The sequence below is a fragment of the Typopeltis vanoorti genome, chromosome 9, assembly GCF_054136105.1.
Source record: "Typopeltis vanoorti isolate ZY-2024b chromosome 9, IOZ_Tvanoo_1.0, whole genome shotgun sequence".
Taxonomy (NCBI): Eukaryota; Metazoa; Arthropoda; class Arachnida; order Uropygi; family Thelyphonidae; genus Typopeltis; species Typopeltis vanoorti.
This window is the reverse complement of record NC_143557.1, coordinates 22,095,378-22,120,098: the sequence shown is the minus strand read 5'-3', so window position 1 is coordinate 22,120,098 and position 24,721 is coordinate 22,095,378. Positions and strand designations below refer to the sequence as shown.

General features: G+C 38.1%; 1 protein-coding gene across 1 annotated transcript in view; it reads right to left on the bottom strand.

Annotated features, from left to right (window-relative positions):
• Atg12 (Autophagy-related 12) overlaps positions 1 to 24,721 on the bottom strand; it is a 94,468-nt gene that overhangs the window by 27,307 nt on the left and 42,440 nt on the right. Inside the window, exon 3 of the mRNA XM_090398168.1 lies at positions 23,612 to 23,674. Coding sequence (XP_090254294.1) covers positions 23,612 to 23,674 — 63 coding nt within the window. The remainder of the gene's footprint in view (positions 1 to 23,611; positions 23,675 to 24,721) is intronic.

Here is a 24,721-nt window from a genome sequence, read left to right as displayed (position 1 = left end):
TGTTTCTTTGATATTTTACTGATATTTAGTGTTAATAATAAATATTTATGAACCCCATTCCTTCCTTTCCTCAGTGAAGCAAGCATGACTCAGTTAGCCATAACTAACTTTGTGGAAACCAATTGGCAGTCATTCTTCACCAGTTGTCTTCAGAGAGTTGACTCCAAAGCTATTAATGAATTACAATACCTTATACACAAGGTGCCACTATTCCGTAACCCTAAATTCTAAGATTCATATTGTTGCGTGAAACGGTATGAGTTCTATGGTCGATATACTTCCGTGGGATGACTGTGATGAAGATCAACTAATTTGAAACGGGAGGGGAAAAAGGTTTAATCAGAGTTCCTGTAGTCCCAAGCCTGAATAAAGGAGGAGGGTCAGCCAGATGAGTGTCAATGCTCTGACCGTAAAGAAAAAACACAATTGTTATCTGATGCATATACGATCAACCGATAAAACATGCTGGCTCAGACATCGCCTGAATGAACAAGGTCTGCGATACCAATCGAACGATCAGGATTGGATCGAAAAGTGGGATACCGAAAGGAAAGAAAAACAAACTAACATAACTGTTATCAGTAGGGACATGGAATGTACGGACACTTTGGATGTCAGGAAAACTAGAATTACTTCACGAGGAAATGAAGAGATATCGATGTGATGGACATCATCAGGAGAGTTAAATGGATATGAAGTCATATGGTCAGGACATGACACCAAGCATGAAGCAGGAGTTGATTTCCTTCTTAGCAAAAGAGCTAGAGGCACTGTTATGTTACAAACCAGTCAATGAATGAATCATAGTAGCAAGATTTCAAGCAAAACCATTTAATATATCAGTAGTCCAGATATATGCACCCACATCTGACAGCACAGATGAAGATATTGACTTATTCTACAAAGATCTGCCAGAGACAACAGAAACAATACCAAAGCAAGATGTACTAATTATTCAAGGAGATTGGAATGCCAAAGTCGGAATAGATAATGATGGTTGGGAAAGTGTCATGGGAAAATATGGTTTTGGAGAAAGACATGAATGAGGTGAAAAAATGTTAGCATTTGCTGTGGACCACAAGATGATGATCTGTAATACAACATTCCAGCAAAAGGAGTGTAGAAAATGGACATGGCAATCAAATGATGGAAAAACCAAGAACATGATCAATATGATTCCTATTAAAAACATTAGTATAGCAGTGTTGAACTTTTCAAGGAGTGGATATAGACTCGGATCATAGTTTAGTGAATGCCAACATCAGGTTGAAAGTAAAAAGAAAATATAAATCCCATCATCAGAAACGAAGACACATAGCAAGAATAAGTGAAGTAGAAATGGGAAGAAGGTACAGAACAGTGTTAGAAGCAACTTAAAAATGTGGACATAGAAGAAAATTCAAATCTAAAAGTGAAAGGAGTAATGAAGACAATAGAAGACACAGTTGAAGAAACAGTACCAGAAGAGAAGATCAAGAAGAAGTGGATTAGACAAGAAATACTGAAGTTAGTACAGGAGAAGAGAAGAGAATGTTGAAGATAAGAAGGGATACATCAGAACAAATAGAATAGCAGTATAGAAGAAAGTGTAATGAGATGAAAAAAGCAGTCAGAATAAATAAGATGAAATGGTTAGAGGCCCAATGCAATAATATAGAACAGCACTATGGAGAGCATAAAACCAGGGAGGTTTACAAAATGATTAGAATCATTAATAGCAGGTAAAAAAAAAAAAAAAAAAAAAGATCACAATTAAAGATGAAAAAGGCAAAGTATTGATGAATGAAGATAAAATTGTACAGTGGTGGACAAGGTACTGTAGTGAGTTATATGAAGAAAAACGATTTAGATAGCGTTGAGAAACTGATTGCAGAATTGAAGCTGATATCACCACTAGCAAATGAGTATGATGTAAACATTTTAAGAGGAGAGGTAGAGAAAGCAATAGGATGGCTAAAATACAACAAGAGTCCTGGTAATAACATCACCTAGAGAAATGATTAAATAGGGTGGAGAAAGTATGGTTACAGAAATGCACCAACTATGCAATATGGTATGGAAAGAAGGGAAAATGCCAGAGGAGTGGGTGAATTCGATATTAGTGACATTATACAAGAAAGGAAATAAGCTAGAATGTAAAAATTATGGAACAGTTGCTTTGACGAGTCACCTTGGTGAGGTGATGATGACAGTGACAGAAAGATTGAGGACACAATTGGAAGCATATCTTGCAGATGAGCAAGCAGGATTTAGGAAAGATAGAAGTACAATTCAACAGATTTTGACAATGCGGTTAATAGCAGAGAAAGTTAGGAGAAAAAACAAAAACATATATACCTGCTTTGTTGATTTTCAGAAAGCACATGACAGTATTGACCAGAAAGTGACATTAGCAGTGCTAGAATCCTATGGAATTGATAGAAAAACTAATAGCTATATTAAGAGATGTTTGCAAGAATGCAGTTGCAGCAGTTTGAATAGGTGATGATTTGGGGAAATGGTTTAGAGCAAGCATAGGTACTAGACAGGGGGAGGGGGGGGGCAATACCACCAAGCATTTTCATCGCACATTTAAAATGAAGGAAAGTGCAAAAGGAATATCGGTACATGGGATGAGAATTAACAATCTGAGATTTGCAGATGACATTGTTATTATGGAAGAAGAAGAAAGAGAACTACAAAAAAACATTGAAACTGTTAAATGAGGAAGAAAAGAGATTTGGACTTGTTATGAACTTGGAAAAAACAAAGACAATGGTGTTTGGTGAGAAGAACATGAAACAAAGGATACAAGTGGATGCAAATGATATAGAAAATGTAGAACAGTTCACATATTTGGGAAGTAAAATGACATGATTTGGACTGCAAAAAAGAAATAAAGATCAGGATTGCAAAGGGAAGAACAAATCTAAAGCCCATGGATAACATCTGGAAAAGTAAAGTGATCAGCCTGCAAACAAAACTAACAGTGCTGGAAACATGCATCTTTAGTGGTGTACTGTATGGATCTGAAACGTGGGTAATAAATAAGGAATCAAGAAAAGAATTTTGGCATTTGAAAGAACTTGTTACAGGAAGATTCTAAAAATAGGATGGGTACAGAAAATCATAAATGAAGAGCTCTATCGGAAGATACAACCAAAGGAAAATCTAATACAGAAGATTATAAAATGGAAGCTGCAATTATTTGGACACATCAGCAGAATGAGTGAGGACCAGAAGATAAAGACATTCATGTTTGGTATTATGAATGGTGTAAACAGGAGAGGTAGACCATACAGAGAATGGATAGATGACTTAAAGGACTGGCATGGAATGGATGTACAGAAACTGCGACACTGTGCACACTGGACAAAGAAAGGTGGAAGAAGAAAGTGAAGAAGGCATCGGACACCAACGGGCAGTGAGCCCATATTTCATGATGATGATTATGATTACTATTTTCACACTTATCATCTTCATTTGGTGTTGCATTTCTTCATCACTAGCAACTGATCCACGAGGTCTAACAACACCCCACTAGGTATTTGATCTTGTTAGATTCCACCTCACACCAGATAGCATCACACTCACTGCCACATGAAAAACTGTTACTTGTATTATAATCAACTCATCTGATTTCATTAGCAGCACACCCTCCTCTCTCCTATCCTGTCTATCCTTCCTAAAATTACTGTATCCTTTACACTTGATACTAGTTAGTATGTCTGATTTTGATAGCCAGGTCTCACTAATGCCTACAATATGAAGTCCCAATATATTAACCAAGATAACAAACTCTACTCCTTTGTTTCTTATACTCCTAGCATTCATGTACATACATAATAAGTTGTCTTGCAGATCTATGTTCTTCTCTAGTGTATTATATATGCAGACATATTTGCATATGTTGGATGGGTACGAATCAGATGAACACAAAGTTGAAATCGTTCTCTCCTTGTAATCATTTTCATGATAATGCCCATTCCAGTTATTGCTCTTGTACACATATTCTCACCATTCCTCCCATTATGAAATTCAAGTGGTTAATCTAAGTATCTCTAAGGAAGCTGACTAGATATGTACTAATATCTATTAAGTAAGATATCACCTTATAGTCTGTTTTACCTAACTTCTGTGAGTGAATAGTTGTTTTCTCTCTGTGAAGGATGATGGATCTTTACCTCAAGATCTGCTATAATTTATCATAGTGTATAATATCACTGGTGTATCATAGAGCTTCATTTCCCTCCAGCACACATTGCTATATATATATATATATCAATGATCTTTTGTAGTTAATTGCAAATCTAGTCCATAGTTTTGTTCCATTCCTCTTTGTATGTTAAATATCATATTACATAGATCACTAAAATTTCTAAATATCTACTCTGAAAACTCTAAATTCTCCAATTCACATTCTTCATCAGGGTTCTGACAACTACAACTGTATTAACTTCAATTCTTACAAAACTCATGCAAAAAAAGAGTATTAAGACATTACCCGCCTTATTTCTTGCAAACACTTTTCTTTTAATCTTATTTTTGACAACATCCATATGTTGTCAAAACTGTAACTCTGGACAAAAAAGAGAATGCAAAGAACAAACAGACTGATTAATGACCCATTCACCAATTCAGTATACTCATTCACACATGTGTTCAACTGCTGCCTAACTTTTCTACAGATATTTGTGGTCACTATTCATCAAAACAAACATCAATAATTCTCTCACACTTTTTTGTAAATCTGTGAAAACATGCATAACCTACTCAACACCTCTTCACGTTTCAACTCCAAACTTACAAAACAATTTTTTCTTTGTCCATTCCCTCTATTGCTGTCCTCTGGAATAACTTTTGCTCTTGTGCATTTCCTAAAGAGTATACAATCCGCAGATCTTTAAATCCAATGTTAACAAGTTTGTTTCTTCTTTCTCTTCAACTTCCTGCCTATCCATGGTTACTAATAATCAGTTTGCTGAACAAATGGATTGTTTCCACTTTGCTGGCATAAAGTAGATCAACACTTCCATGAATGACAGTGTAGTGTTATAATATGATAACTAATAATTAAGGAATTGACAGCGTACCCAAGAAATATATAAATAAACTTTAATATATACTTTCCGATATTTCGGCAACGTCACGTTGCCATCATCTTGGGAACTTAATACAAAGACAAGTGCATGCAAGTATTACATAACAGCAAAAGGAGAAACTAAGCGAAAAAGATACCGTTTTCCTAAAGTCCTGATCGTGCCCCCTGGCGCGCTATATCGGTCGTTATTGGCCTTCGGGCTGAAGTTCTTCAGATAAATATTTCCCAAATTTGGGGCAGTCCCATGCATCCAAATTTGTTGAGGTCTGGCATGTTTCTAAGGGCTAAGGCTGATTCCAATTTCATATTTGAACTTGCTGCGGTGAATTACTGTGGCTTTCTTCCACCTTATTCTGTGGCGAGTATCCAGAGTGTGGTCTGCAAGCCCAGAGTGGCTGTACTGGTGAAATCGGATGTAATCCTTGTGTTCTGAGATTCTCATATTTGCTGTCCTGCCTGTTTGGCCAAGGTAGGACAATTTACAGCTGCAAGGGACCTGGTATACACCAGGTAGGTCTAGGGGAAGTGGTTGGTCTTTAGTGGAGCAGATAAGGGATGCCAATTTTCTATATGGTCTGTAACAAGTGCTCAAGTCGTGTTTTTTTAGGATTTTGTTGATTTTTTCCAAGGTGCCTCGGATGTAGGGAATGGTGATGGATTTAGAGTAATCTTTTTGGTGAAGGGGGTGGGGGTGGGTTGTAGATAACTGGTTTAAGTATTTTTTGGATTCTTTTGGGGGATAGCCATTGGCTGAGAAAGTGTCAAGGATGTGATTTAGTTCAGTGGTTAGGGCTTGATCATTTGAACAGATTAGTTTTGCCCTGTTGAATAATGTCTTAATAACTCCATATTGTTGTGAGGGGGGGGTGAATGGATTGTCGGTGAATGTATCTACCTGTATGGGTGGGTTTTCTATAAACTGAGAAAACCAAGATTCCATCAGGTTGGCGGGTGACTAGTGTGTGTAGGAAGGGGAGGTTATTGTTTTTGAGAGGAGTGAATCCGGAGAGGAGTGAATCCGGGCCATGTGGCCAAATAGCGAACACATCATCAACGTAGCGAAGCCATATGGTAGGTTTTTGTGTTGCTGAGTTTAAGGCTTTTTCTTCAAAAGTCTCCATAAAGAAGTTGGCCAAGGGTGGGGAAAGTGGTGAACCCATGGCTGTCCCCTCTATCTGTTTGTAGAATTTTTTCCTGCCAAACGAAATAGCCTGAGTTCATTGTGAACTGAAATAGGGCTGAGATATCGGGAGGAAATTTAGCTTAGATGTGCATCTAAGGTTTCTTTGAGGGGGACATTCGTGAATAAGGAGGAGACGTCAAAACTGACCATTATGTCATTATGTTGAAGTGTAAGGTTTTCTATACTGGCTTGGAAGTGGGCTGAGTTTTTTTATGTGTGATGGTGTGTTGCCAGTATAGTGTGAGAGCGCTTTGGCTAAATGCTTAGCTAGTTTGTAAGTGGGGGAATCAGTGCCATCCACTATGGGACGTAATGGCACATTTTCTTTATGTATTTTTGGGAGCCCATATATGCGGGGGGAGGGGCATCAGAGTTATATGGTTTTAGTCTGTTGGTAATCTCCACAGGCCAAGAAGTGACCTTCTTAAGGAGCCTCTGGAGTTTTCTAATTTGTGAGTTGATGGGATTGTATTCAATAGGGAGGTAAGTAGCTCAATCTAATAGTAAAGTCTTAAGCTTACCTGTGTAGTCATTATGATTGAGTAGTACCACAGTGGCGTTCCCCTTATCCACTTTGGTGATAACTATTTCTTTGTTTTTCTTCAATTCTTGTAGTGACTTGTATTCATTAATGGATATATTGGTTTTTGGTGGTTTTGCTTTTGTGAGAACACAGGCTACATCCAATCTAATATCGTTGGCGATGTGGTTTGGAAGGTGGCGAATCCCGCATTCAATCTGGATCATTAATTCCTCGGATGGTAACGCTAGGAGCAGTGGCGAAGTTGTGACCACTTGACAGAGCGTTGAGTGCTTCAGGTTTCAAGATAACTGGAGTGTTGGTTTGTAGTTTAGGTTTGGATGCCGAGTTCTTTATTAATTTATCAAACTTGTTGATATGTCGAATCCGTATATGAAAGACTATTCATGGAATCAGCCTCAGCCATTAGGAACATGCAACCTCGGCTGGTAACGCTAGGAGCAGTGGCGAAGTTGTGACCACTTGACAGAGCGTTGAGTGCTTCAGGTTTCAAGATAACTGGAGTGTTGGTTTGTAGTTTAGGTTTGGATGCCGAGTTCTTTATTAATTTATCAAACTTGTTGATATGTCGAATCCGTATATGAAAGACTATTCATGGAATCAGCCTCAGCCATTAGGAACATGCAACCTCAACAAATTTAGATGCATGAGACTTCTCCAAATTTGGGAAACATTTATCAGAAGAACTTCAGCCCAAAGTCCAAGAACTACCAATATAGCCCACCAAGGGGCACCATCAGGACTTTAGGAAAACGGTATCTTCCTCGCTTTGTTTCTCATTTTGTTGTCATGTAGTACTTGCATGCACTTGTCTTTGTATTATGTTCCCAAGAAGATGGCAACGTGACGTTGCCGAAATATCGGAAAGTATGTATTAAAGTTTATTTAATTTATATTTCTAGTATACGCTGTCAATTCCTTAATTATTAGTTATCATGTTTAACCAGTGTATAAGCCTCTCTACAAGAATTACGATCATCCACGGAGATTTCTTCGCACGCAAGGCCTGCCATTACGGCAAACTGAATCTGAAGTTATCCAGACAACTGAACTGTCTGGCATTCCTAAAACGATGCTGGGATAATCAAGTCATCCCTAATTGTGTTAAATTTAAACACCGCTTCTTTTGACAGAAAGCTCTCCGTATTTACAACTGGGCGAGCCAGGCTTTACTTCGGGAGCAAATTACTGCTACACGTGGTTCCCTAGCCGACATAAACAGAGCTATTTTAGCGCTACAAAATGAGCTTTCAAATACGCTTAATCACGAGCTTTGGTCAGTTCTACATGAAGTCTCGTGTACGGCAGCAAATAAAGAATTCGAAAGAATACGGAGTCGACATATCAACAAGTTTGATAATTTAATAAAGAACTCGGCATCCAAACTTAAACTGCAAACCAACACTGTAGTTAACCTTTCTTCAGTTATATTGAAACCTGAAGCACTCAGTGCTCTGTCACGTGGTCACAACTTCGCCATTGCTCCTAGGAAATTACCGGAAATTACCAATAATCTGGTGAAATCAGATGTAATCCTTGAGTTCTGAGATTCTGATATTTGCTGTCCTGCCTGTTTGGCCAAAGTAGGACAATTTACAGCTGCAAGGGACCTGGTATTCACCAGGTAGGTCTAGGGGAAGTGGTTGGTCTTTAGTGGAGCAGATAAGGGATGCCAATTTTGGCTGAGAAAGTGTCAAGGATGTGATTTAGTTCAGTGGTTAGGGCTTGATCATTTGAACAGATTAGTTTTGCCCTGTTGAATTTACCGCTACAATCTGATTTCACCAGATTGTAGCGCTAAAATAGCTCTGGATACTCGCCACAGAATAAGGTGGAAGAAAGCCACAGTAATTCACCGCAGCAAGTTCAAATATGAAAGGCTATTCATGGAATCAGCCTCAGCCCTTAGGAATATACCAAACCTCAACAAATTTGGACGCATGAGACTGCCCCAAATTTGGGAAACATTTATCAGAAGAACTTCAGCCCAAAGGCCAAGAACTACCAATATAGCCTGCCAGGGGGCACCATCAGGACTTTAGGAGAACAGTATCTTCCTCACTTCGTTTCTCCTTTTGCTGTTATATAGTAGTTGCGTGCACTTGTCTTTGTATTAAGTTCCCAAGAAGATGGCAACGTGACGTTGCCAAAATATTGGAAAGTATATATTAAAGTTTATTTAATTTATATTTCTAGTGTACGCTGTCAATTCCTTAATTATTAGTTATCATGTTTAACCAGCGTATAAGCATCTCTACAAGACAATGTAGAGACGCTTATACGCTGGTTATCTGTAGCAATGGAATACAAATATAGAAATGTGGATATAAACTTTTCTAGGATGAACACATTTGGAAATCCTACTTTATGAATGTTATGATTCACTGACTGGATGGATAGTTGGAATTATAACTAAAGCAAGTAATGCTATGAAGCCAGTGTATTATGTATGTTAATTGCGTGTGTTCTCCAGCTGATGTATAGTTATGCAGATCTTCAAGGAGCTACACCAATTACTACTGTACAATTATCATAAGTACACAGATTAGTAACCTTGTGGTTCAACTCACCTCTTCTTTTAAATAGGTGAAGAGAGCAAGATGCACATGGGTAAGATTATGCTTATGCATGAATATTAGCTGCTGACAGCTACAAAATAAACACTTCTCCACTATGAAGTTTTATAACTCACATTATACTAAACAAGTGAGTCATCTGATTTTGTAAATTTTACCCATAAACTTAAAACTAGTAATAATAAATAAATGATAATAAAAGGTTATACATAAAATACAAAAATAATATACACCAAGAAGAGGCATGAAAAGAAAAACAAAGGAGAAGGACAAAGCTGGAAGTAAGCTGATATGAAGCTAACATATGAAATAACAGTGAAATCAGTCAAAACAACAAACTAGTATCATGTGAGACAGTGTTCAAACTAAGTTGAACACATGGAATTAAGAAGCACTGGTTTGTGGGATAAAAAATGCTGTCATTTTCTTATGAAACTAAGTCGTCTTTGGATGAAAAGCTCTTATGAAGGTTTTTATATTAGGATCCAAATCCAGATGATCAGGGATTAGAGAGAGATATCACATTTCTTAGGAAAATCAAGGGACTAACAGGTAGCTTCAAGAATGAAGCTAGAAATGAAGATGTATGGAGCCAGACATTATTATTTTTATTATCAGATGAGTCACCAAGAAGTCTAAAGACTAATCACAGGTAACCCATACTAGCAAGTGTTTACACAATACCTATCACATATCTCTCCTTAAATTCATTCAATGACTGAGTGCTCAATAACCATTTATTCTCCAAACAAAAAATCTAGTCCTAAAGCCCTTAATCATTTTTACACAACTTCACAGAGTGACCTCTTGTTCTTTCTCCCATTCTTGCCTTGAATTGAATAATTTCTTCTGCATCAATCCTATAAAACTCCTTTAGTAGTGTTCATGTTTCTATCACATCTGCTCCTTTCCACCAACTCAAATTTTGTAAAAACCATAAATCTTTAATCCATCTGCAGGAAAGTATTTCTCAGACCTACTTCCATCAGCAACTCACCTCTCATTTCTCATCACCACTTCCTCATCCCTAAAAACCCAGATGTAGCCATAAAGATGGATAATGATCTTATCACTAACTGTCAATGTGTTCTTTTCAGCCCAAAGAGCACCTTACAGTCTGTCATACTGAACTAGTAACCATTATCCTTTGCCCATACTATCAATGTAGTTATTCGCCTGTAACATCCGTGGGGTTAGCCTAGCGGCTTTGAGCTTCACAACCATATGCCTGGGGAAGGAGTGTCCTAGGTTCGATTCCCGTCAACGATGTGAGGAGCTCAAGGATCTTCCTCAGCCATAGCCAAGTTAGCCAGTCTTGGGCGTGGACAGCAGGGTTTTTTCTGCCAGTTTATCTGGTGTTTTTCATCCCACAAGCAGGCAAACCAGTCCGAGGACACACACAGATTACAGTCAGGAATACTGACCCAGCCATAGGTCTGATTCTTCAGCCTATGCTGGTTCCAGAGCCCGGATAAAATTTGGGGGGACTAGATGGTACCGCGAACTCCCGTAAAAAGGGGGAACGCTGTATCAACACACAGAATTATTATTATTACTACCTGTAACATCTTTCATCACATTTATAGGCTTTCCCAAACTTTGTACCATTAGCAAATAAGTAGATACTACCCTGAAATCATTCCTTATATCATTAATGTAAATTAAATAGTGGTAGACCAAGCACAGAAACCTATGATGTACCACTAGTCACATTCTTCAAAGGAGAATGTTACTAATGGTACATCATAGGGTTCTGTGCTTGGTGTGGACGATTCTACTCTTCCATATACTAAAATTTCATGTCTGTCCATCAACCATACACTTAAGAGGGTGGTTTTGTAAGTTACTAGCCTGACTAACTTTTAGAGGTGATAGAAAGAAAACAACTGTGTCACTTTTAAACATAATCTCCCTTTACTTCAACACACTTTTCACATCTTTGATTAACATTTCTATCATCATCATCATCATCAAATTCCTGCCATGTACCCTCAAGGGGTGTACAGGATATGACAGTACTACATGAAAAAATTACATCATTACTAACTTCCTATCTACAATTTTCCTCCAAATCAGTCTGTTACTTGTCAAGACTCCAACATTATCAGATCTTATATTTCTATCGTCTAAGGCACTTTGTACCGTATCAATCCACCTATATCTTGGTCTTCCTCTGGGTCGTTTTCCTGCCAACCTGGCAGAGAACACTTGTTTTGCTAATCTTTCCTCTCCCATTCTATTTAAGTGACCATACCATCTGAGATTAGCTCTGCTAACGCATTCCTGGATGCTGACAATGTTAAGTTCTTTCCTAATATCCTCATTTTTAATATGATATTGCCATTGATGCCATCTGTTCACGCTTCTAATCTTTCTCAGGACTCTCATATCTGCGGTCTCTAGTCTTTGGTCAAGTGTTTTACTTCTGACCCAGCTCTCAGATCCATAAGTTAAAATTGGTTTGAACACAGTCTTGTATACAGCTAATTTAGTGTTCCGACTAATTTCTTTCTTATTCCATATGAATTTATTCAATTGACTTCCCACGATACCAGCTTTGCTGATTCTGTTGTCTATTTCTATATTTAGTTTACCATCTTCAGTAAAAATTGTGCCTAAGTAGCTGAAATGTTTTACTTGTTCCACAGGTTCTCCAATCACAACACAGTTGACATTTTCAATGATTCTGCCTATTTTCATTGTCTTTGTCTTTTTATTGCTGACCTTCATACCATATCTATTACAACAGCTATTCAATTTAGTCAGAGAATCTTGCAGACTTGTAGCGGATTTATTTAGAAGTATAACATCATCCGCATAAAGCAAAGAGCTGACATTAACATCTCCAATTTTGATATCAGGTTTAATACCACATTCCTTCATAATGTGATCCATATAGATAATGAATAACAGAGGGGATAATGTACATCCTTGTCTCACACCAGATTTAACATTAAACCATCTTCCTGTACTTCCTTCAATTCTAACTGCTGACTCACAACTCAAATAAAGACTAAGTATTGCTTGATATAATGCCCCATTGACACCATATAACTGCAGCGTATTGAATAGCTTCTCTCTTGGCACCTTGTCATATGCCTTTTCCAAATCGACAAAACTTAAATACAGATCTTTGTTATATTCCCATGCTTTCTCGACTATTTGTCGTAAAGTGAAGATCTGATCCTGACAGCCTCTATTTGGCCTGAATACAGCTTGTTCTTCACCAAGCTTTTCTTCCACAATTCTTCTCAACCGTTTCTCAAGTATACTTGCATAGATCTTGCCAGGAACACTCAGTAGGGAAATACCTCTGTAATTCTCACATTCAGTTTTATTTCCCTTTTTATATATGGGTACTATGAGAACTCTACTCCAATCATCGGGAATTCGTCCCTCTGTCCAGGCTTTCTGAACTATGTAGTGCAGCCACTGTAAGACTCTTATACCACCATACTTCAGCATTTCTGGTCGAATATCATCTACTCCTGCTGCCTTTCCACATTTCAAGCCTTTGATGGCTTTTTCTACTTCACGTATGGATATGTATTCCTGACTGCATGCCTGGTCAGTGTTTTTTATCACTGTGCTGTCATCACTGCTTGTTTCATTTAGCAGTTTTTCAAAGTAATTACTCCATACTTCAAGGATATCTTTTTCTCCTGTTTTCATTTCACCTTTATCATCTCTAATTCCTTTTACAGCACTCTTTCCTCCATTCCTAAGCTTCTTCAACAACCTCCAGAATATTTTGCCACCTTCTTGATATTTATTTTCTATATTCTTGCCAAAGTCCTCCCATGACTTTTGTTTAGCTAGTTTTACACACTGTTTAGCTTTCTTACATTTGTCTCTGTATTCTGCAAGAGTAAAAGCTGACTTATTTGCCAGGAACTTTTGATATGCTTTCTTCTTTTCCTTCACTGCCTCTTTAACTTCCTGTGTCCACCATGGAGTTCTGATTTTTTTATCTTTGCACACAACCTCACCACATGCCTCTCTGGCAGAATCAATCAATGTTTCCTTCAGAGTTTGCCACTGAATCTCCAAGGTTTGATTCCTGTTCTCAAACTCTTTCATTTTCTTTTCAATAATATTTCTGTATTTTAGTCTACAGTTTACATCTGAGAGCTGCTCAACTTTTATTCGCTTTAAAACTTTCTTACATGTTATTCTTTTCAATATGAAATTCAATTTTATCCTGCTCAAGACTAAATAGTGATCACTTCCAATTTCAAATCCTCTGTACACTCTGGTGTCCTGCACCAGGGAGAAAACATCACTATCAACAATAACATAGTCAATGAGACTTTTCTTATTCCTAGCCTCTTCTCTCCATGTGAATTTGTGCACATTTTTATGTTGGAACATGGTGTTAGTAATAACCAGTCCATGTCCTGAGCAGAAATCCAACAGATATTTGCCATTATTATTAGCTTTGCTCTTTTCTCCAAATTTTCCCAAAATATTTTTGTATGTCTCACAATCATTTCCTACTCTACTATTTAGATCCCCAACAAGGACCAACTTTTCCTTTTTCATTGTGTCAGTTGCTTTTTCTAAAGCCTCAAAAAATTCCTCCACTTCTACCTTAGTAGAACCTTCTGTGGGACCATAGGCACAAATAAGTCTCATTGTCCAGTTCCCCATTCTCATATTTGCCCACATTACTCTACTTGAGACTGACTGCCATTCAAGAAGATTAGCCTCGTATTTTGTGTTGAATACTATGGCTACTCCTTCTTTTCCTTGATTGTTATTGCCTGAATATAACATTTTGTATTTATTGCTCAGAAAGATCTCACCAGTTTTGGTCTTTTTTGTTTCAGTCACCCCTATTATGTCGATCTGGTACTTATCTAATTCCTCAGCTAGCTCCATTTCTTTGCCATTCAGGCTTCTTACGTTGATAGTACCGATCTTTAACTCTGGTGATGATGAGTTGGGGTTTGTTTTCAGATTTGTTCCAGTAGCTGACTTTTCGCTGTTCGCCCTGGTTCCCTGGCGAAAACAACGGGGGCCTTGTTTAACCGGGCGACGCCCCAGCCGGCATGAAATTTTGTCATGTTGTACCATCATTTTTTATTTTGGTTTAACCAATAAGAATACAGTTTGGTCGGCTAAATCGCAAATTGCCAGCCCATCCTCGTTCGTTCAGTATCAAAGTAGATACCCAACAGGGTGCACCACGAGAAGGTGAGGATTGGACATTAGGTCAGAAGCCCTGGTCGGTTCTCCGCATTCCTTTAAAGGCTATGTGGAGGTCTCCTCTCAGTTATACAGCTTTGACCCTTAAGCACCCCTAACATTTCTATGCCCTTGAAAAATAGTCTGTACTTTTGTCTGCAACATGGCCTAAAACTGCATCTTTCACCTCATTGTCATCTACAAATTTTCTTCCTGGAAGGTCTCTCTTCCATTTCAAGAAGAGGTAGTGTAGTCGATGGGTGTGCTAGATCTGGGCTAGGGTAGGTATTCAATCTCCTGGAAGCCACGGTCCTTCACTGCAGCCTTTGCAACAATAGCCATATGGACTGGAGCATTGTCATGAAGCAGGCGAACACCATGACTTGGCATTCCTCATCTCTTCTCCTCTATGGTGTCGTGCAGTTTGTGCAGGAGCAAAGCATAATATTCTGTATTCATGGTGGTATTCCTTTCCTTGAAGTCAATGAAGAGAATTTCCTGGAAATCCCAAAAGATTGTTGCCATGATCTCTTCTTGGCCGAGAAAATCCAAGTGACCTTGAAGTTATCTGTTTAATCATTCTTCCATCTCCTCACAACTTAACTAAAGAATTCTCTAAGATTTCCTTTGGCTGATCACTAATTTCCTCTAATAATCAGTTTGCACTCCTTAGTCACTTCTAATAAAGGTAATCTGCTTTGTATTGCTCCTACAGATTACCTTTCTCTTTATGTTCAACTCTAACATTTTCTATTTGAAGCTCCTGCTTGATAGAGCTACTTATCCATTTAATTCCCACATCACTTCTCCTCCTAGGCCATAATCTGAATCTGATACTATCTCCCTCAAATACTCCATTGATTAATTACTTGCACACTGACATCCTTCCCTTGCAGCTTCTTATGCAACAAGACTGCTCCAAGCTGCTTTCTAAACAAATTTAGATTATTCAAATGTAGAATACTAAATTAAAATTCAGTATTCTATAATTGAATTATCATTATTATTAGACATTCAGCCACCATAGCTCAACCAGTATCAGCAATAACCTTCGGATGAAAAGATATGAGTTTGAATCCTGTCTAGGATTCAAATAACTTTATCAGGGTTTTAAGTGAAGATTAGTTAGCGTGCATGTAGAGGTGACAGTTTTTTTTTCCTCAAAAGAAACTCAGGTTTTTCATCCTGCGAAACAGGCAAACTGCAATGCAGATGGAATTAACCTATAATCCTGCAGATAGGATTAGCAATAAGCAGAGTTCTATGAAATCAAGTTACTTGGCTGTGACAGGCAGTTAAAACTAAAAAGAAAATGGAAGATGAAATGGGACAGATATCTCCATGGAATCCAAAGACTCATTATGGAAGGACCACACCAACTATCATTGACAATACCTATTAAATCTCTCCTTAAACTTGTAACTGACAAAGCAGTAGTGACTTCTTTGGTATATTGTTCCACTCGTTCATGACTAAGCAAAACATTCCTTACACCTTTGCTAACCACATTTTTACACAACTTCTGAGAGTGACCCCTTGTTCTCTCAAGTGATGTATTAACAGATTTTTCTTTAGCATGTACTCTAGAAACCTCTTTGGTAACTTATATGTTTCTATTATATCCCTCTTTTCTGCTTATCAGTTAAACTTTGTAATTCATAAGCCTTCAGTCTATTCTCACAAGCAGATGGAGATCTTAACATTTTGTTCACTTGCTTCTGAATCCTTTCCATCACATATTCAAGAAACCAAGGTAACCAAATATGCCACAGTCTAGATATGAATGTATTATCAATATCTTATAAAGAGATATTATAACATCTTTTTCTCTTCTTGTCAGCATGTTTCTCCACATCCAAGTGATCCTCTGAGCTAAGCTGCCCACTTTTGCAAAAAACTCTCTGAACTTCAAATCCTCTTCCACCATTACCCCTAATCCCTAGCCTCATTAATTCCTTGCAGTCCAGTTCCATTTATTTAATTATTATTATTATTTGACACCTCCAGGGAGTCCGAAGACTCATCGAGGGAGTGTGCACCAACAGCATCGAATGATTGAGCCCGTTCCAACTACTAACCTCGCTCAAACTTGCTTAACTTTTTGCATGAGCCATTAATAGCAGAGGCTCTACCAATCGACCAACCTTTGCTGGCAATACACTGCCTACTGTTTTTTTTCCATCCCACAGTTCATAACTATAGGCTTTGACACACTGAAATGGCAGCCATTATCATTTGCCCAAACTACTAGTTTATTTAGATCATTCTCACCTATATTAACTACTGTTATTCCCCAGTTCAGCATTATTAGTAAGCAGCTGGATTATCTTTCTCAGATCACTGTGTGCAAAAATGAACAGCAGCAACAGCTCTGTGGCACACCACTGGCGACCTGTCCTCTTCTTTGATTGAATTCCACCATAAACTACTCTGATGCCTGTCCATCAGTCACCCTCTTACCCATATCACTAGTTTCATGTCCATTCCCAAATAGTTCATATTCAAAAATGTGCAGAGCTAATCTCAGGTGGTATGATCATTTAAACAGAATGATTTAAGAATGATAAGCAAAACAGGAGAAGGAAGACATGCTAAATGGACAGATGTAGTTAAAAGTTCCTTAGAAGACAGGAAATTAATAACCATATTAGAACACTACAAACACTTTTATCAACAAAGATGTTTTATTAACGCTAATATTTCGCTGATTTTCAACTCAGCATCATCAGAGCACAACACACATGTAAACGCGATAGTGAGTGAGTGAAACAATATAATTCCAAAAGACAAAAGATCTAAAGTCTATTTTTGGCACCCTCTAACAAAAAAAAAAAAAACAGCAGTTATCCAGGAGTTTTTCTTAGGATAACCGTCTCCCAAATTTTTGGCAAATTAATGCAACCATATTTGTTAAGGTTGGGAGAATTCTCCAAAGCCATTGCTGACTCAAAAAATAATCTTTCAGATCTATAACGACTCCTAAATAGCAAATTCGTTTTCCTCCATCTAATCCTGTGTGAAGGAGTGTCCAAAGCGTTGTCTGCCAGTCCTGACTTGCCATAGTAATAGTAGCGAATGTATCTTTCATATTCTTCCAGGCAGATGTTCACTGATCTTCCTGTTTGCCCATAATAGGCCAAGTCACAGTCACATGGAACTTCATACACTCCTGGGTGTGCTAAATGGTGAAGTTTATCCTTTGGCGAGCAGATCAGAGTTGCCAGCTTGACATGAGGTTTGAAGGTGGTGCGAGGCTAGCTGGTGAACGGACGTGCTATCGGAGAGCTCCTGAGAGATTTGTGATTTTTGTTGATTTATTGATGTTTTGGATTCAATGTAATGGACTTAAGTGTGTAATTTTGGTATATTATTGGAGCTTTATTAGCGTGGTTAGTGTACTAAAGTGTTTTATAAATAATCTATGTCGGGAAGTCGCCGCTAGATGAATTCGTAATGTGTAGTGTTCGTGCAAGCTCCAGATAAGATAAGTAACATTTTCAGTTATCGATACAAATTACATAATATTGTGTAGTTTTGTTTTGTTTGCCTTGCGTATTTTAGTGCGTCTGTTTTTGGTGTGTTATAACGTATAATTTGACAAAACACGTTGCAAATAAGTATGGCACCTGTGCGAAGGAAAATGGCAGCCAGTAATGATGGTTCGCCATCATTATCAAAGAACGGTAGTATAAAAGAAATGAGTCAGTGTACTAGCTGTGAAATGTACGTTTTGCAGAGTGCGGTCGGAGTGTGGTTAGATGATAATAAAGGATTGAATGTGTGTAGAAAATGTAGGGAGAATGAGGAATTGAAGTGTATTTCGGATCGTGAGTGTTATATTTTTGTCAACCTTCAGAATGAAGGAAATAGGGATATGACAAGAAACGGCAAGGTTGTACATGAAAATTGTGAGTGTGAATGATAGTATAAATGGTTTCTCAGAGAATAAAAAAGATGAGATAGATGCATTGAGTGAGATCGCGTTGTTGAATAGTGCAATAGAAAGAGCAAAACAGCAGCTAGAGTGCATGAACAAAAGTAGACTGAATGAACCAACCAATAATAAAAGGTATGACAGGAAAAACAGACGTATGAATGTGAACATGAACAAAATGAAGGATAGAGTGCTGTATGGAGACTCGTTAGTACGAGGTGTGTTAGTAGAGGATTTGACAAAATCGTACCAACCTGGTACTACCATAAAGGACGTAACTGAGTCTATTAGAGAGCAAAAGGAAAGGGTGAAAGAAATGATTGTTGTGGCAGGTACGAATGACTTGAAAGGAGATAAAATGGAAATGATAGAAGACCTGAATGAATTGTTTGAGGTAGCAAAAGAAAAGAGTGAGAGAGTTAGAATGATTAGCATTCTGCCACGGTATGACAGTGAAATGTTTAAAAGGAGGACCATAATTGCGAATGACTTTATGCATGGGTTATGTATGACGAGTGGTGTGGAATTTGTGGACGTGTGGAGAGAGTTTGATGGGCGAAAGGATCTATATAAGATGGATGGCTTGCATTTGAATTGTTACGGTGTAAGAAGACTTGAGAAAGTGTTGCTGAATGTAGTGGATGTGCAAATTCAGGGAAACTAGATTTGTTAAGGGGGGTGAGTAGATATACTGTCCTTATGGAGGCAGTTGAATGTAAGAATGAATATAATATGCCAGAGCAAATAAGGACAACAAATCTGAGTGGGATAGTTAATATAAGGCATCAAGGTAGGGTTGGGGCAAATGGGGGTCTTAAATTCATGTACACTAATACTAGGAGTATTAGGAACAAGAAGGAAGAGTTTTTGGCCATGGTTGGCACTTCCAGACCACAGGTTATAGGTATTAGTGAAACATGGCTGACTGTAGATGAAATAACTAGTGGGATTGAATGTGATGGGTATAGTGTGTTCAGGAATGACAGAGAGAATAAAATGGGGGGAGGAGTATTGTTGATGATAGCTGATGAGCTCCAGCCAAGGAGAATAGAAGTTGAATTGCAGGATAGAGAAAAGAGCACATTTGAGGCCATTTGGTGTGAGATTGTGGCTAGCAGAACTAAATATACAATTGGGTGCTGCTATAGACCAGGTGATGGAAAAGATGGTGGTGACAGTATGCACAAGCAAATAGAAGAAATGGGTGGAAGGAGGGTGATTATTATGGGAGATTTCAACTATGGTCGCATTGATTGGAGTGAGGAGAGGACACACGGAAGGAACTGGATTTTATGCGGTTATTAAGGGATAACTATCTGCGAGAGCATGTAATGGAAAATACTAGGGGTCAGAGAGTGCTTGACCTAGTAATTACATCTGAGGATTTGGCTGTAACAAATATGACCACATTGCCACCAATCGGTGAGAGTGATCATAGGGTCTTAACTTGGGAGGTGGCTAAAGGTGTAGAACTTTCAATTAAGACAGGGTACATGTGGAATTATCGGGCTGGAAAGTATGACAAGCTTAGGAGTTTGATTGGTTCAGTGCCATGGCATGTACAACTGCAAGGACTAGAAGTTGATAGTGCATGGGAGGTAGTTAAGAAGTGCTGGCATGAAGCAATGGCTGACTGTATACCTAGAGTCCGAATAATAAATCAAGTAGGGGTTAAATGGATGAATAACACCATTAAGCTAGAGCTGCAAAAAAAGAAATAACTATGGAAGGGAATTTAAGGAGAAGGGTGACCGGCAGGCACATGAACGGTATAAAGCGCAGGCCAGAAGGGTGACGAGTGTGGTAAGAAAAGCAAAAAAGGATTACGAAAGAACATTGGCCATGCAGGCTAAAGAGAATCCTAAACAGTTTTTTAGATATGTAGCAAGTAAAAGGAAAAATGTACATGGCAGATTGATTTTAAAGAATGCCGATGGTAGGCAGGTAACTGAATCAGTTGAGATAGTTGAGTTACTGAGTGAGCACTTTGCAAGAGTATATCATCCAGGTGGTGACATTGCAGAAACGAATAAACCAGTAGATTATACGGGAAATTGTGGTTAATGAAGTGGAGGTGAGTAGTCTATTGCATAACCTCAATGTCAATACATCTGTGGGATTGGAAGGTATACCAGCTCGTGTTGTACGAGAAGCAGCTAAAGAATTGTCAGTACCCTTGACCATTTTGTTTAATTTGAGTCTCGGGTCTGGGTTAGTCCCGAGCGGGTGGAAAGAGGGGAAAATAGTTCCACTGCATAAAGGTGGTTCCAAGACTACTGTTGTAAATTACCGACCGATTAGCATATTAGGAATCATTGTCAAGGTCTTAGAGAAATTAGTCAAGAAAAGAATACAGGATTGGATAAATGAAAATGGGATATTGTATGGGGGACAACATAGTTTTGTGAAGGGTAGATCATGCCTCAGTAACTTGCTCACGTTTTATAACACAGTGACGGCTGAACTGGATAGGGGTAATGGGTTTACAGCGATACTACTGGACCTTGCCAAGGCCTTTGATAGGATACCACATGGAACCCTAATCAGTAAACTTCAGCAGATGGGTATAGATATAGGGTTGGTGAGATGGATAGGAGGGTGGTTGAAGGAGAGATATCAAAGAGTGGTTTATTCAGGAGTGGAGTCTAAAAGACGTCTTGTGACTAGTGGAGTGCCACAGGGCTCTGTTCTTGGACCACTGCTTTTCAATTTGTTCATCAATGATATAGGAAAGGATTTGAGAGGAAGTGTTCACTTGTTTGCTGATGATGCAAAGTTGGGTAGAGCAATTGTGAGTGCACAGGATGTCAAAATTTTACAGGATGATTTGGATAGTTTGGAGAACTGGGCTAGGAAAAATGGATGTCAATTTAATGTGGCAAAGTGTAAGGTTATGCACTTTGGGGTGAAAAGAATAGCAGCAGTATATCGCATTGGTGGAACCGTACTCCAGGAGATTGATGAGGCCAGGGATTTGGGAGTGTTGGTGGATAGGGAGTTGAAGTTTAGGGGGCACATTGCAAGAGTAACTATAACAGCTCACCAAATCACTTGGCTTCTGAAAAATACTTTAACATGCAGAGACGAACAAGTTGTTGTTCCTCTGTATCGAGCCTTGATAAGACCCCATGTGGACTTGTGCCCAGTTATGGGCACCAGGGTTTCTTCGTGATGGGGAGGAAGTGGAGAGGGTCCAGAGACGAGTGACCAAGATGATAGCAGGTCTGTGGAATGAACCTTATGAGAATAGGTTGAAGATTTGTGGGTTGCAGAAATTGGACGATAGGCGAAGGAGGGGTGATATGATTGAGACATTCAAATTACTGAAGGGTTTTTATAAGATTGATCCAAAAGATATTTTTGAAAATATGACTGGTGGTGGGAGGACTAGGGGCCATGCATGGAAGCTGGGCAAGAGCATGGTTGACAAGGGTGTTAGAGCTAGGTTCTTTACTTGGAGAGTGGTAAATGAGTGGAATAAGCTTCCAGAGTCTGTTGTGGGTGCTACGACCGTGAATGAGTTCAAGGCAAGGTATGATAGATACTGTGCGAATGTTGAATAGTTGTTCTTGACATGATGTTAGGGCTTCCCTCGATGAGTCTGTCGACTCTTTGGAGTTTCCCGGAACAATAATAATAATAATAATAATCTTTTCCGATGTACCTCTGATATAGGGAATAGAAATGGTCATGTTGTATTCTTGTGTATTAGGGGAGGGCAGAGTAATGGGCCTATGTAGTATTTTATCTATTTTGTAGGGATTGTAGCCGTTGGCTAAGAACGTATGGCACAGGTACTGGAGTTCAGTGGTCAGAGCTGTATCATTAGAACAAATGGCTCTGGCTCTGTGTGTAAGTGTTTTTAAAATGCCGTACTGTTGGACTAGATGATGATGTGATTGTTTATGTAGGTATCTTCCTGTGTGTGTAGGCTTTCTGTAAATAGAAAAAGATAGTGATCCATCTGAAAGGCGGGTGACTAATGTGTCAAGAAATGGTAAACAGTTATTTGATTCTTTTTCTACTGTGAAGTGAATTTTGGGGTGTTGGCTGTTTAGGTAGGTGACAAAAGCATCCAAAGTGTCTTGTCCATGGGGCCAGATGGCAAACACATCATCTACATAGCACAACCACACTTGTGGCTTGTATGTAGCTGTGGTAAGTACTTTGTTTTCAAAGTGTTCCATGTAAAAATTTGCTAACGGGGGAGAGAGGGGGGAACCAAGCTGGCAACTCTGATCCACTCGCCAAAGGATAAACTTCACCCTTTAGCACACCCAGGAGTGTATGAAGTTCCATGTGACTGTGACTTGGCCTATTATGGGCAAACAGAAAGATCAGTGAACATCCGCCTGGAAGAACATGAAAGATACATTCGCTACTATTACTATGGCAAGTCAGGACTGGCAGACCACGCTTTGGACACTCCTTCACACAGGATTAGATGGAGGAAAACGAATTTGCTATTTAGGAGTCGTTATAGATCTGAAAGATTATTTTTTGAGTCAGCAATGGCTTTGGAGAATTCTCCCAACCTTAACAAATATGGTTGCATTAATTTGCCAAAAATTTGGGAGACGGTTATCCTAAGAAAAACTCCTGGATAAATGCTTTTTTTTTTTTTTTTTTTTTTTTTTTTTTTTTTTTTTTTTTTCATTAGAGGGTGCCAAAAATAGGACTTTAGATCTTTTGTCTTTTGCAATTATATTGTTTCACTCACTTACTGTCGCGTTTACATGTGTGTTGTGCTCTGATGATGCTGAGTTGAAAATCAACGAAATATTAGCGTTAATAAAACATCTTTGTTGATAAAAGTGTTTGTGGTGTTGTTAATACCATGAAAAATAAGTCATGAATAACCATCAACGCCTAAGCTTATCTGTTAGATTAGAACCATATTAGAAGTAATACTAATTAAAAAAACTATTAAAGGAAATACTAAATAACCTTAATTGTGTTGGGCTACCACAGTATCCCATACATTTCTTTGGACATACACAGAGAAGTGATGTTTTAAAAGAGGGTTTCATTTCTGTCTATCCATAAACTGTGACAGTTTACTCAAACAAACATTATCAATATATGTGTATGTTATTAAAATAATTTTTACCTCATAAAGATTTCTAATTTCTTGATCTGGTGCTGGAGCAAATGCTTGATTGACGTAGAGAAACTAGGGAAGGAAAAAAATGCATATTCATCATCCACAAATTGTAAAGTATTGCAGAACAGAAAATGGTATACACTACAGTATATAAAACACATACATCAACAGTTAAACTTTCATAAACAATACTTCCATTCAAGTACAGTGATGTTAAAAGAAAGGTCAATTCAAAGGACCAGCACTGCAAGAGCACAACAAGAACTATGTTGGATTCTGACTATATAGAGATTGGAGTAATTATTATTTGTTTCAGAATCCAACATGATCATAGGCTAGACTTGTAAATATTATTTAATGTAATTCACTTGTTTATAATTTAATATTCATATAACTACCTTTAATTTTATCTAATATTTAATTAATCAAAGATATATGTATTAATAATGAAAAGACTGTATTAAATATTAAGCTATTTTATTCATTACTATATTAATATAAGAACTTGTATTTGATAATTTAACTGTGCATTAATTAAAATGTAAATATTCTTTATTTATTCCTATTTGTAGAAGTTTAGCATTATGCAATACCTCAATTTTATTATATTTTGTTTGGTTGTCATGGAGACATAAGTGAGCAAGCACGTTTTGAAACAGCACGTGGGGAGAATGTTGAAAATTATTGAAAAGAGTTTTCGTCAAAGAAGTCACGAGAACAATTTAGGCGGGAAGAACGCATATATATAAAGGAGGAACACTGAAAATAAAGGGAGAAAGGAAACAGAGACAGAGAGGACTGGCATTAGGTTGGAATCGAAGCATTCGGCAATCAGAGTGCGATGTTAGAGAGTCGGCAAGTCACTCAAGCAGCTATTTTAAGTCTACTAGTCGAGAAGCAGTTAGCTAATAAGTTGTAGGATAACAATTAACAGCTGAGAGACTATTAAATAGACTAGCGATACTTGAGTTGAGATTTAATTTCAGCGCCGACCTTTCAAGGACATATGGAACCTTGAAGCAAAGTACGAAGTTTCTAGAGAATAGTAGAAGCTGTGAAGTTGAAGTTTACCGTTAGCTGTGTTTAGAATTATAGTGCCTAAAGAATTATTTGAAT